The sequence below is a fragment of the Pipistrellus kuhlii genome, unplaced genomic scaffold (genome assembly GCF_014108245.1).
Source record: "Pipistrellus kuhlii isolate mPipKuh1 unplaced genomic scaffold, mPipKuh1.p scaffold_m20_p_8, whole genome shotgun sequence".
Classification (NCBI taxonomy): Eukaryota; Metazoa; Chordata; class Mammalia; order Chiroptera; family Vespertilionidae; genus Pipistrellus; species Pipistrellus kuhlii.
Window position 1 is genome coordinate 46,981,168 of NW_023425584.1, and position 13,412 is coordinate 46,994,579.

General features: G+C 47.4%; 1 protein-coding gene across 5 annotated transcripts in view; it reads right to left on the reverse strand.

Annotated features, from left to right (window-relative positions):
- ZNF827 (zinc finger protein 827) overlaps window positions 1-13,412 on the reverse strand; it is a 163,417-nt gene that overhangs the window by 10,415 nt on the left and 139,590 nt on the right. For all 5 annotated transcript variants that reach the window (XM_036423643.2, XM_036423646.2, XM_036423649.2 and 2 more), the window contains exons 9-11: window positions 5,878-6,015; window positions 2,824-2,995; window positions 472-638 (exon numbers count right to left, since the gene is read on the reverse strand). In XM_036423643.2, coding sequence (XP_036279536.1) covers window positions 472-638; window positions 2,824-2,995; window positions 5,878-6,015 — 477 coding nt within the window. The remainder of the gene's footprint in view (window positions 1-471; window positions 639-2,823; window positions 2,996-5,877; window positions 6,016-13,412) is intronic.

A 13,412-nucleotide genomic window follows, 5' to 3' on the forward strand; every position in this document is an offset into this window, starting at 1 on the left:
CTAGAATGATGACTGTTCTGGTCTGAGTTTCCGGAGTCATAGCCTAAGGTTGACCTTGGACAGAATACCTCTCGTCTGGGAGGCCTCAGCTTTCAGCCTCTGTAGTGTGGTAACAGCAGTATGGGCCTCAGGGGTCGCTAGGAGGCTTATGTGGGACCCAGCGTGCATAGGTGCATGCCTGGGGCATTGGGAAAGTGGTCTCGCAGTTAGTAGATGATGATGGCAAACAGACAGCTCAGTCCCTCTCAACCGTCCCCACCTGTGAGTGTGTCAGATCAGCCGGGGCACAAGCCGTGCCTGGCCCTGGCGCTGTGGCCACAGGGACGTGTGGCTCTGCTACGCCCGGGGGCGTTCTTCCTTCGGAGGAAGGAGGTGCCAGTGTCACGTGGCGATGAGGATGCTCCTGCCAGGTGGACAGGCAGCCTGGGGCGGCAGGGAATGGAGGAGAGAAGGGCCGGTGGGAGTGGTCACCTGTGTGCTTGGTGCCGATGTGAGCCTTTATCTCCGCCTCCTCCATGGTGACGAAGTCGCAGGCAGTGCAGCAGATGGAGAACATCCACTGCTCCTTGTCCACGTGGAGGGACATGTGGCTGACAAACTGGACGTTGAGCTCGGTCTCAAATCCACACACATGGCAGCTGCATGAGAGGACGAAAGAAAAGGGGGCGGGGGGAGAGGAGCGATATTCTAAATGCAGGCTACCCACTCATGGCCAACACACCCGGAGAACGGGCTTGTACACACTGCCCTCCCCATTAGGAAATTCTGCTCCCTCGGACGCCTCTGAAGTGGTCGCTGGGCTAAACGGATTTAGTGCCTGAATAATGTAACAATCCCATACACGCTATAACGGTGCTAAATAATCAGAGAGTTAATTAAAGATTCCAGATTCCAGATGCTGCATGCCTTCTCACGATTCCTTGTGGTAAAGGGATGCAGCACAGCCTTGCCAAGACATGAGTGCGGCTGGTACACGGAGCAGCGTGGCACGCCCTCCACTCCCTCGAGCCTCCCCTGCCTCCCACCGCCTCCCACCGCCTCCCCTGCCTCCCACCGCCTCCCACCGCCTCCCACCGCCTCCCACAGCCTCCCACCGCCTCCCACCGCCTCCCCTGCCTCCCACAGCCTCCCACCGCCTCCCACCGCCTCCCCTGCCTCCCACCGCCTCCCACCGCCTCCCCCCGCCTCCCCTGCCTCCCACAGCCTCCCACCGCCTCCCACCGCCTCCCCTGCCTCCCACCGCCTCCCCTGCCTCCCACCGCCTCCCACCGCCTCCCCTGCCTCCCACCGCCTCCCCTGCCTCCCACCGCCTCCCACCGCCTCCCACCGCCTCCCACAGCCTCCCACCGCCTCCCCTGCCTCCCACCGCCTCCCCTGCCTCCCCTGCCTCCCACCGCCTCCCACCGCCTACCCTGCCTCCCACCGCCTCCCACCGCCTCCCCTGCCTCCCACCGCCTCCCCTGCCTCCCCTGCCTCCCACTGCCTCCCCTGCCTCCCCTGCCTCCCACCGCCTCCCACCACCTCCCCTGCCTCCCACCGCCTCCCACCACCTCCCCTGCCTCCCACCGCCTCCCCTGCCTCCCCTGCCTCCCACTGCCTCCCCTGCCTCCCCTGCCTCCCACCGCCTCCCACCACCTCCCCTGCCTCCCACCGCCTCCCCTGCCTCCCCTGCCTCCCACCGCCTCCCCTGCCTCCCCTGCCTCCCACCGCCTCCCACCACCTCCCCTGCCTCCCACCGCCTCCCCTGCCTCCCCTGCCTCCCACCGCCTCCCCTGCCTCCCCTGCCTCCCACCGCCTCCCCTGCCTCCCCTGCCTCCCACCGCCTCCCACCGCCTCCCCTGCCTCCACTGCCTCCCACTGCCTCCCACCGCCTCCCCTGCCACCCACCGCCTCCCACCGCCTCCCACCGCCTCCCCTGCCTCCCACCGCCTCCCCTGCCTCCCACCGCCTACCCTGCCTCCCACCGCCTCCCACCGCCTACCCTGCCTCCCACCGCATCCCCTGCCTCCCACCGCCTCCCACCGCCTCCCCTGCCTCCCACTGCCTCCACTGCCTCCCACCACCTCCCCTGCCTCCACTGCCTCCCACGGCCTCCCACGGCCTCCCACCGCCTTCCACTGCCTCTCACCACCTTCCACTGCCTCTCACCACCTTCCACTGCCTCTCACTGCCTAAGGAAACCTCCTTGGTAGCAGTGAGAGCACACAGGTCGTTGGATGGCAATCCTGCCTGTGACAATTCCTGGTAGAAGCCACCCATCCATGGAGACATTTCGTGCAAATGCAAGTTTCTACCAATCCCTACAGCCTCTCTGGTGGGTAAGATTTGGGGTTTTATGGCACCCAAACCAAATACTGATTTATGGCCAGAATGGGGAAAAACAAAATTCCAGCGACTAAAGGACAAAACACGATTCGAGGAGAAGCAGCTATAACTTCACGGGTACTTCCTCAGGGTCTTGGGTTTATTTTTCCTAGTCTGCTTTCCTTCAGATACTTCTCAGGAAGCAGCAAAGTGCTCAGTTACTAGGGCAGGAGCTTGCCAGCTGCCCAGCCCCGGAAGCTCATAATCCCCAGAACCCTGCCGCTCTCTGGAGCTCCCCTCTTTCCCCACCGAGAGCCACCTCTCAGATCGTTTCCCTTTCAACTCATCCTGCCAGGGCACCATGGCAGGGGAGTCATTGCAACCGTAGGGTCTCCTCTAAGCAAAGCAACTATGACAATGCAGGTCAGAGCGTCTGTTGAGCAGAGGTGCCTGTCAGGCCTGCCTCGCAGCCGGCAGGGAGGGTGGGAAGGCTGGCCTAGGGTTCCAGCCCCAGCTCACCTGTAATAATAAGGGTGCTTCCTCCCGTCACTGCCTTCAGAGGTGACGGCGCTGACAATGTCCTCAGTGTCCGTACTCACCAGCTTCACCGAGTGGACGGTCAGGTGCTGGTTCAGGTTCGCGCGGCACTTAGCAGCGTAGGGGCACAAGTGGCATTTGTATTTCCTTTCCTCTGGAGGAGAAAGAGCAGAAAACCCCCAGCTGACCTGAGAAATGAAATCCCGCCACCTTGCAAGAGACCACTTAAGGGTATCAAGGAAGAGTGGGGGGGTGGGAGAGGGTGTTCAAGTCTCATTTCAAGTGGGGACAAAGGGAACACCTTGGAATTGTAAGTCTCTAAAAAGTCTTTACCCAGCAGGTCACTCCTGTGTTAACATTTCCAAAGATACAAGAAAGTCTCCAGGCAATGGGATCATCTACAATACTTTTCCTGGACCCCCACAGGCGAAGGCGAGCTAAAAGCATATTAGTGTGTGTGTGTGTGTGTGTGTGTGTATGCATAAGAGTGTGAGTGTGTGTGTGCGTGTGTGCCCATGAGAGTGTGCTGTGAGTGTGAGTGTGTGTGTGTGTATGCATAAGAGTGTGAGTGTGTGTGTGCGTGTGTGCCCATGAGAGTGTGCTGTGAGTGTGAGTATGAGTGTGAGTGTACGTGTGCGTGTGTGTGTGTGTGTGAGCACATGCCTCCCCACGTGTCAGGTGTGGGTGGGTGCTAAGCCAGGGAAGGAGGAGCGAAACTGTGTTCGCAAGACTCATGAGTGAAAGAAGCTCCATCATTTTCCCTAAGCTCCAGGCCTGGGTCAGCCAAGAAATAAAAAACTAATGAAATTAAAGGAATAAAAAATGACTCATGTGAAGTAATTGAATTGGAAATTCACATTTTACATAAATAAAATAAAATTTCTCAATTACTTTCTTAATGGGAACTCTCTCCTAGCACTGACAGTGTTTGAGGACTGTTTCCAGAGTGGCCGTCTGAATACATTTGGTGAGTCAAGCAAATTAAAGTAAAAGGAGCAGCCCCTGCTTCCACTGTGCAGATCCAGGCGACGGAGGGCGGCGGGAGACAGGGGCTGCCTTATGCTCTGCCCTCAGTGCTCTTCCTCTGAGAGACTGAGCTGGCCTCCGAAAAGACAGACACCTGTCTTGTCTGCTTCCCAGGGAAGGACACAGACAAGCTTCCCCACAACAACATGGAAGGCATGGCTATTATTTCAGTGGCCCCCAACATCTGAGGGGCTGCTGGCCTGGGCTCAGTGCGGCTCAGGAAAGGGGCCCTGAGGTGCAGATAGAAGAGTCCTCTCTGGAATTTTTGCTTTTGTATTATTAGTAAGCAAGGTTGTTAATTTTGGTATTAATGTGAATTGCTGAACTTTCTTTTTCTATCATTTGGAAAGGTTTAATACAGTAATACTGGACTTTCCTACCCTCAAAAGGTTACAAAGAACCCATCTGGACCTGACACCTTTATCAATAATATTATCTCCATCGTCCTTCCAAATTTCCCTTTGGTAACTGATTTACTTAAGTTTTTAATTTTTCTCCCCTGGGGTCAATTTTGGAATTTTGCTTAAATTAGTTATGCCATCTACGTTTTTAGCAGTTCTTTTCTTTTTGTCATAGAGTTGCCCTTATTCTCCAAAAATTCTTTAATAGCATTAATGATTAGGCTTCCTTTTCCATTCCTTATTTTGAATAGTTTTGCTTCCTTTTCCTTTCTTAGTCAGGATTAAAGAAATTAATCTTTTTTTGTGGTCTTTTTCCTCCTAGATTTTGTTTTTCTTTTGCCAGTTCTTTTTAATCCCCATCCGAGGATATTTTTCCATTGATTTTTAGAGAGAGTGGAAGAGAGAGGGAAAAATGTAGAGACATATTGATTGGTTGGTTCTTGCACATAATCCTGACCAGGGCTGGGCCAAGTAGGAGCCTGCAACCAAGGTATGTGCCCTTGTCCGGAATCAAACCCAGGACCCTTCAGTCCACAGGCCAATGCTCTATCCACTGAGCCAAACTGGCGAGGGCTCTTTTACTAGTTCTTTAATATGCATGCTAAGTTCCTTTCCGTGTTTCTTCTCTTCTAATTAAAACATTTAAGCCCATGAATTGTCCTCTGACCACAGCTGAAGCTGTTTTTGTTACAGGCCTAGGAATGAAGTGTTCCCCTTTTCATTTCTTCTAGATGTCTACAATTTGAGTTTTTATTTTCTTCCTTTTCTTTGACCTGGTGAGCTAGGGCATTTTATTGACCTTTGGTTATTTTAAATTTCATTTGAGTATGAGCAGAGCATGTGACCTATAAAATTCCACTTTTCTGAACATGTAAAAATTTTTTTGGGGCTTAAGTATATGACTAAATTTTGTCTAGTGAAAAAAAATATATATATCTTGTCATATTAATACTGCCTGTCCTGCCTTCTTTAGAATTTCATGTGATATGGGAAATCTCTACTTATTTTCTTTGTCATTTCCTATAAATAGGATACATCTGAACTTTTAGAAAGTCTGATCTTGGGTGTAAATATGGAAAACTTCATTTTATTATTTCTATTTTGCTTTATGTTTACAATAGATTCTACTGTATTTCTTTTTGTCTTCACTTATTTTTTCTGTATTAAGTTACTCCTGAACTTGGTTGCTTTCACTTTCCCAGCACACAGAATCAACCGTATTTCTTTATTATTATATATAAACAAAAACAGTACCTGTTCCTCCACCAAGGTGTCCCTACTGCTCCCTCCTACAATAAGATGAGCCCAATAAGATGGGATACAGATCCATCCCCTGTGCCAACAAGGTCAATACATTCCTTAGAGTTGAGGGAACTATGCTTAAATATGCATCTTTTCTCATCAATCCTCCTGAACTCTAGGAGTCTTTCCATACAAACAAGAAACCCTATCCAGGGCCTTATTTGAACACGCCCGGTTAAATGGCCTGAGGAGGTCATGATAAAACACTCCCATCACTTCCTGAAATAATTATCTACAGCTCAGCTTCTTGGTAATGGAGGCGCTGGCGATCCAGACCCGGGAAGGCCCAGCAGTGAGGCCAACTCACCTGTGTGCAGCGAGAGGTGTCTGGACAATGTCTGCTGTCGGCCAAAGACTTTCCCACACACATCGCAGGGGAAAAGCTGGTCATTGAATTTCCAGGAGGGCAATCCGTTGCCTGCCTCTAGCACGAGCTTTTCTGTCTCTGCACCAAAAGAACATGAGGAATAAACAAGGCAACACGAACGAATTTCAGTTTAGTCAACATTCAGGAGTTAAGCTGAGGCTTCCTTCGACGATGGTGGCTGGTAATTACAAAGAAGTCCCCGTAACCGCTGGTCTTCATGCTCATGTGCTGTTTCTGAGAAGGCTATTCTTGAACATTATGGTGGCAAATTTATCCCAATTTTAGTCCAGTCTCCGGTGTTTTCTTGCTTTCCTCACCAAAGGGCAGCTGGCCCAACCTTCTAGTAGGTGGGTAGCATGGCTTAGCACTGTGTCCACCGAACAGTCAGTACTCAAAAAAACAACAACTGTGGAACAAGTCAATGGTTGAGTTGCAAGTTAAAATTCCAGAAATGTCGACTTTTGCTACAAGGTAGTAAGTAAATCAAGAATGCTGAATCTTAGATTCTGATGAGAAAACAAATGGATAGATTCCTTGAAAGGAGATACCCTTTCCCTGCCCTTTATGGGGAAAAGTCTTGTCCTGTGTTCAGAAGGGTTACACAAAGTCTTTAATGAGGAACTTATGCTACAGAGAATCCGTGATGACAACTGCAAGCTGCTTGCTGTGGTCTGAATGTTTGTGCCCCTCCCCCACAGTCATATATTAAAATCCTAATCCTTAAAGTGATGGTATCAGGAGGTGGGGCTTCCAGGAGGTGCTTAGGTCATGAGGGTGGATTAGTGATCTTATAAAAGAAGCCCCAGAGTTCCCTCACTCTTCCCACCCTGTGAGGACACAGTACAAATATCTGCGATCCAGAAGAGGTCACATGCCCACACTGGCACCCTGACCTTAGGTGTCTAGCCTTCAGAACTGTGAGAAATACATCGAGGTTGTTTATAAGCCACCCAGTCAGTGGTATTTTGTTATAGCAGCATGAACACACTAAAACACTCTTCCACAAAAACACCCTAATGCAAGATTGCACAACCTGAATTTACCCCAAGGTTTAAATTCTTGGGATTTACATTCAGAAAACAATGAGCACCACAAGTTATCTGTATATAATTCACAGCCATAAATGAAATAAGTGGATGTTAATACATTCTTTATCAACTTAAATTTTTTTAATTTTCTCATCATCATCCATAGGATTACCTTGAATTTTCTCAAACTTATTTCTTTTCACTGAACTCCAACAGATTGTCCTACATGATATAAAAAGCTAATGTGCAAATTAACCAAATAACCAAATGGCGGAATGACTGGTTGCTATGATGTGCACTGACCACCAGGGGGCAGACACTCAGCACAGGAGCTGCCCCCTAGTGGTCAGTGAGCTCCCACAGGGGGAGCACTGCCCAGCCAGAAGCCGGGTTTCTGGCTGGCACATGCAGCTGTGGTGGTGGGAGCCTCTTCTGCCTCTATGGCAGCACTAAAGATGGCTTAAGCTGTCAGTCAGACATCCCCCGAGGACTTCTGAACTGTGAGAGGGTGCAGGCTGGGCTGAGGAAGCCCTTCCCTTCCTCCCACCCCCGAGGACATGAATCGCTTGCATCGGGCCTCTAGTCCTTTTAGAATAATGCTAGAGGCCTGGTGCACGAATTCATGCACCAGTGAGGTCCTTCAGTCTGGCCTGTGGGGATCAGCTGAAACCAGCAGTCCTATGTCCCCTGAGGGTTGTAGTAGTGCACGAAGAGGTAGGCGGCCAGGGAAGAGCCTGAGCCTGGGCAGGTGCCATTCTGCTGCTGTCCATCCCAGTCCTGCTATGCCTGCCGCCATCACTGCTCAGTAGGCTTGCTGCTGCTCCACTGTAGTCTCTGTGTGCCCATCCCAGGACCATACTGGCGCACACGTGACCAAGAAGTAGTAGTAGGCTTGTGCCAGTCAGTCCCGCTGCTGGTCCTGATCCTAGTCCGGTCCTGATTGGGGAGGGGCGCGCAGGGGGAGTGTCCATGGGAGAGACATGAATTGCCACTGCAGCTATGCTCACCAGCCATGAGCCCAGCATCTAGCGCCCATTGGTCAGCTGAGTGGTGCTCCCATTGTGGGAGCGCACTGACCACTAGGGGGCAGCTCCTGCGTTGAGTGTCTGCACCCTGGTGGTCAGTGTGCATCATAGCTACCAATAGAGTGGTCTAGGGGTCAAATGGTTGCTTAGGCTTTTATATACAGGCAGTCCTCAAGTTACGTAAGACTCAATGTACATAATTTTATAAATAAATCACCATCTCCCATTTATTTATAAAAATAAAGTTCCATCATTTTGACGTATGTACATATATACTTTATGTTTTTTATTATTTACCACAAGGTCAGGAATTGTTACCTTTCTTTTAAGGTTTTTTTTACTGTTTTACTTCATTACTGCTGTGTATGTGCTCCATGTGAGTGACGTAGGTGCTTATGTAGGTGGGTTCCGACTTACGACGAAAATTGTGTTACGTTGTGCCATAGGAACGGATCTTCAACATAACCCAAGTACCTACTGTATATATTTAGATAAGAAGACAGGTGACAGAGAAAGTACCAAAAAGAGGGAAGAGGACGCTCCCATGAGGACAGCCGCCTGGTCACTAAAAGGCCTTTAGGCCTTACTTTGAAGAAGACAAATAATTTACTGGGTTATTATCTTGCTCTTTACCTCAGCAAATTACTGTGAATCTTCTTAAAGCACAGTGCTGCTTTATAAAGCCGGGCACCACGTGGTGATAATTACACAGTGGAAAGACTTCTCATAAGATCCAAGCAGGTGAAATTCTCAGGCCACCAGTCAGAGACAACTTCGGAACAAAGAATTTCATCTCATGCAATTTAGTTAAAACTGTGACTGGATCAACTAAAAGACCGAATTTGAATGCAGACTTTACCAGATAATATAGTCTAAGGAAAGGAGAAACAAATCCAGTGGGTGTTTGGAAAGGGAGAGGTGGCGGGGAGTGATGGAATGACAGTGAGATCGCAAAAATGTTTGCTGTGAGGCACTTGCCATCAATGCCAACAGCGATAAGGCCCATTGATTGCTGGGTTTGTTAAAACACTGCTCTTTGGAACTCAGAAACAAGAGCTAGTCTTATTAAAGTTGGAATATGTGAATGAGAAATTCTAAAGGGGAAGGGGCAGGATTTCGGGGGGTGGGGTGAGGGAAAAGGAAGGTGAAAGGATGGGCCATTGATCTGTTGGGGACAAGAACCACTGAGATGACTGTCCTGGAGTCCAAGCGGTGGGCATTTCAACCACACAGCAATGAGAGGGTGTTTTAGAAGTTCCTTTATAGTGTGTAATCAAAACAGTGCTTCAAAGCAGGATGATAGTCTTAATTACAAGGAGAGGTCAAGAGGGTACAGGGTCTTCCAATACATTCACAACAAGCATGAATTAATTGAGCCTCATACCAAACAAGTAGATGCAATTCAAAATAAAGAAGTCTCTTAATTCTTTCAAGTATTAGTCATGCACTTGAGAAGTTGAAGCATCATGAAAAGTCCAATCCCTTCCACTGTCCTTAAAAATCTATTAAAACTATGAAGGCTGTGCTTCAGCGAAGCAGAAAGAACAGCCTGCAGCAGTGGTGAGCGGGCCAGAGCCACCACGAGGGCATCCGTGGCCGATCTAAGGATCAGCTCTCTTCCCACCTGCTCTCTGCATTCACTTCCCAGGCACAAGGCAATCACAGCCAGTGGGATCCTTATCCCAGAACATGAATTTGAAATCACAGCTGGATGAAGCTGTGGGAAGGGTATTACGGACGAGACAAGTATTGAAGTAAAAGGCCCATTCCTCAGCAGATGCCACATTCTCCCACATTTCCTGTGAATGGCACCGCCCAAATGCCACATGAGAAACTTCAGTCACTTTTTTTGATTCTTCCCTTCTTCCCCGCTCAGTCTTTTAACCCATCCAATCATTCTCCAGAGGTTGTCCAACTTATCTCAGAATCTTTTTTTATATATATATATATATTTCTTCCTCTCTGTCTTTCAATACATCCAACCAGCCACCCAAGCTGTCTGTCTATTTCTAGGGTGAGACCTGTGATGGGCACGCAGCAAGGCGAAGCTTCTGAACGTCCATGGTCTGCCTTTTTGAAACGGGACTGGCCCCTTTGTCACGGAAAGCAGCCAGCTGTAACCGCGGTCCTCCAGCTCGCTGCTCTCGCATGGAGGAGGCATTCCAGAAAAAGAGGGGGCATGTTTTGTCCCCAGGTCTTGATGATCAAAAGTTTTCAAAACTACTTTCAAATATTTAAACTAGAAACTATTGATGAAGACATATTTATAAAAGCTGATATACATGCCTATTCTAATCTCTGTGCATGAGCAATATTTATGGTAACCCTACAGTAAAGAGACCACCATGGGACAGTGTTGAGTGTCCTGTGGCTGTATAAAAAAATAAAAATAAAAAAGATATGTTTTTATTGATTTCAGAGAGAGAAAGAGAGAGAGAGAGAAAGAGAGAGAGAGAGAGAGAGAGAGAGAGAGAGAGAGAGAGAGAAAGAGAGAGAGAGAGAGAGAAACATTCATGATGAAAAAGAATCATTGGCCAAAATCGGTTTGGTTCAATGAATAGAGCGTCAGCCTGTGAACTGAAAGGTCCCAGGTATGATTCCGGTCAAGGGCATGTACCTTGGTTGCAGGCACATCCCCGGTGAGGGGTGTGCAGGAGGCAGCTGGTAGATGTTTCTCTCTCATCGATGTTTCTAGCTCTCTATCCCTCTGTCTTCCTCTCTGTAAAAAATCAATAAAAATATATTTTAAAAAGAAAAAGAAAAAGAAGAATCATTGAACAGTTGCCTCCTGCATGCCCCTACTGGGGATCAAGCCCACAACCTAGGCATGTACCTTGATGGGAGAATCAAACAACATCCTCCTGGTTCATGCGCCAACACTCAACCACAGAGGCACACCAGCCTGACTGGTTGCACATTTTAAAGCTCACAGGCACCATACTCCACCCCATCACAGTGCACTGGATAAATCAGCCTGGGTACCCCTGGGGTCACTGGGGTCACGTGCTGCAGGTTTAATAGAAAGATATCATCCCTCAATTATTGTGTGTGTGTGTGTGTGTGTGTGTGTGTGTGTGTGTGTGGACAGCCATGTGGAAGCTAAAATTGACATATTTTTATGTAAAGTTTTTTCTATTCTTTGATTTTCAATGACTTTTGGAAACCAGGAAGAAATAAAATAAAAAAGGAGCCCTAGTGCCTTCATTGTGTCATTATTCCTCACCAGGATATTTGCAAAACCCTCCCAAACAGCTTCTCTGCTCCCAGCCTCCCTCCATTCCAGAAGCCCCTCCTCACAGGTTCTAGCACGATCTGTCTGAGGCACAAGTCTGACCAGGTCCTGCCCTGTATGCCAATGGCTCCCCCAGGCTCAACTCCTTCACCTGGCTTCTGAGGCCCCTCACCACCTGGCTGCAGCCACCACCTTCAGCATCCCACATCACCTCCCACCAGCGAAGGCTCAGCAGAGTGAGCTACTTGCCCCTTTGGGAACACACTAGTTCCTTTGAAGCCATCAATGCTTGTGAGTCAGCTATGCCTGCACCAGGAGTTAGTCCCCAGCCCAGCAAAGTTTGGCTCATTTTCAAGCCCTATCTCCTATTTCATAGCCTTGGTAAAGCCTTCCCAATTCCCGGGGCAGAATGAGTCATTTCCCCTACTCTGTCCCAAAGCACTTTTATAAATACTTCTATTGCATCACTCTACCTATTCTATTACTTGTTTGCATAGCATATATATCATATATACATCTTTTTAATATAAAGCTCCCACCATAGTCCAACACGCAGCAATGTTCAATAAATATGCCCCTGGCCTCCCTTTCCCATTAGAATGGGAGTCACCAGGGAAGGGTTCTGTTACTTATTTGTGTGTCTTCAGCATTAACATGGTGCCTGATACATAGTAGGTGTGTAGTATATAGTTTTTGAATAAATGAATGATTGAATGAAAGGATTCAGGTGAGGCTTGGAATAAACATTATTCTTATTTTATGGTGGGGAAGACTGAGGCCTGGAAATAGCACTAGTTAAGGTTTATGGCCAATTCTGGGTGAAAAATAGGGCTATTTGCCTTCTGAATAGGTGTTTTAACTCAACACAAGAACTGTGATTTAATGACTTTATTAGAGGAAATGTTTGCAATCATGAGCCTTACCCCCAAGGTTCCATATCTTACTTCTTCCTAATAACAAGCCACAAGATTATTCTCTTCAACACACACTCTCTGGCAAATACATTATTGGTTATCCCAACAAATATTCACAACTTGCCTTTTTTTCTGCTCATTCCCACTAGAGAGGCAAGATTTCCTTCTTTTTTTATGGTAGAATAATATTCCAATATATATATATATATATATATATATATATATATATATATATATATATATAAATGGACATAAAAAAACAGAAGAATTAAATTAAATATCAGGCATCCTTTGACCAGGGGTGGGATGATTGTTGGGGGGGGGGGGGGGGGATTGAGTATTTTCAATCATAATGAATTTGGTGAACTTAGAATACTATATATATATATATATATATATATATATATATATAATTTCTTCATTCATTCATTCATTCATTCATTCATTCATTGATGAACACATAGGTTGCTTCCACATCCATGTCTTGGCTACCGTAAATAATGCTGCAATTAACACGGAGGTGCATATGTCTTTTCGAGTTAGTGTTTCATTTTCTTTGGATAAATACCCAGATGTGCAATTGCTATATCATATGATAGTTCTATTTTTAGTGTTTTAAGAAAGCTCCATATTGTTTTCTATAGTGGCTGCACCAATTTCTGTACCAAACAACAAGGGTACTATTTTCTTTTCTTTTTAAAAAAAAATATATTTTATTGATTTTTTTATAGAGAGGAAGAGAGAGGGATAGAGAGCTAGAAACATCGATGAGAGAGAATCATCGATCAGCTGCCTTTTGCACGCCCCCCACTGGGGATGTATCCGCAACCAAGGTACATGCCCTTAACCAGAATCGAACCCCAGACCTTTCAGTCGGAAGGCCGATGCTCTATCCACTGAGCCAAACCGGTTTCGGCAAGGGTTCTATTTTCTCCACATTCTCACCAACACTTGTTATTTCTTGTCTTTTTTAAATAGTCATTCTGACAGATCTGAAGTGGTATCTCATTGTGGATTTGATTTGTATTTCCCTGATGATTAGTGATGTTGAGCATCTTTTCATATGCCTATTGACCATTTGTATGTCTTTGATAAAATGTCTATTCAGATTTTTTGCCCATTTTTTAGCTGAATTGTTTCCACCCCTCTCTTGAATTAAGTTCCTTAGATATTGTGGCTATTAGCTCCTTTACCAGATATACAATTTGCAAATATTTTCTCTCTTTCAATAGGCTGGTTTTTCATTTTGTTGATGCTTTTCTTGCTGTGCATTTTT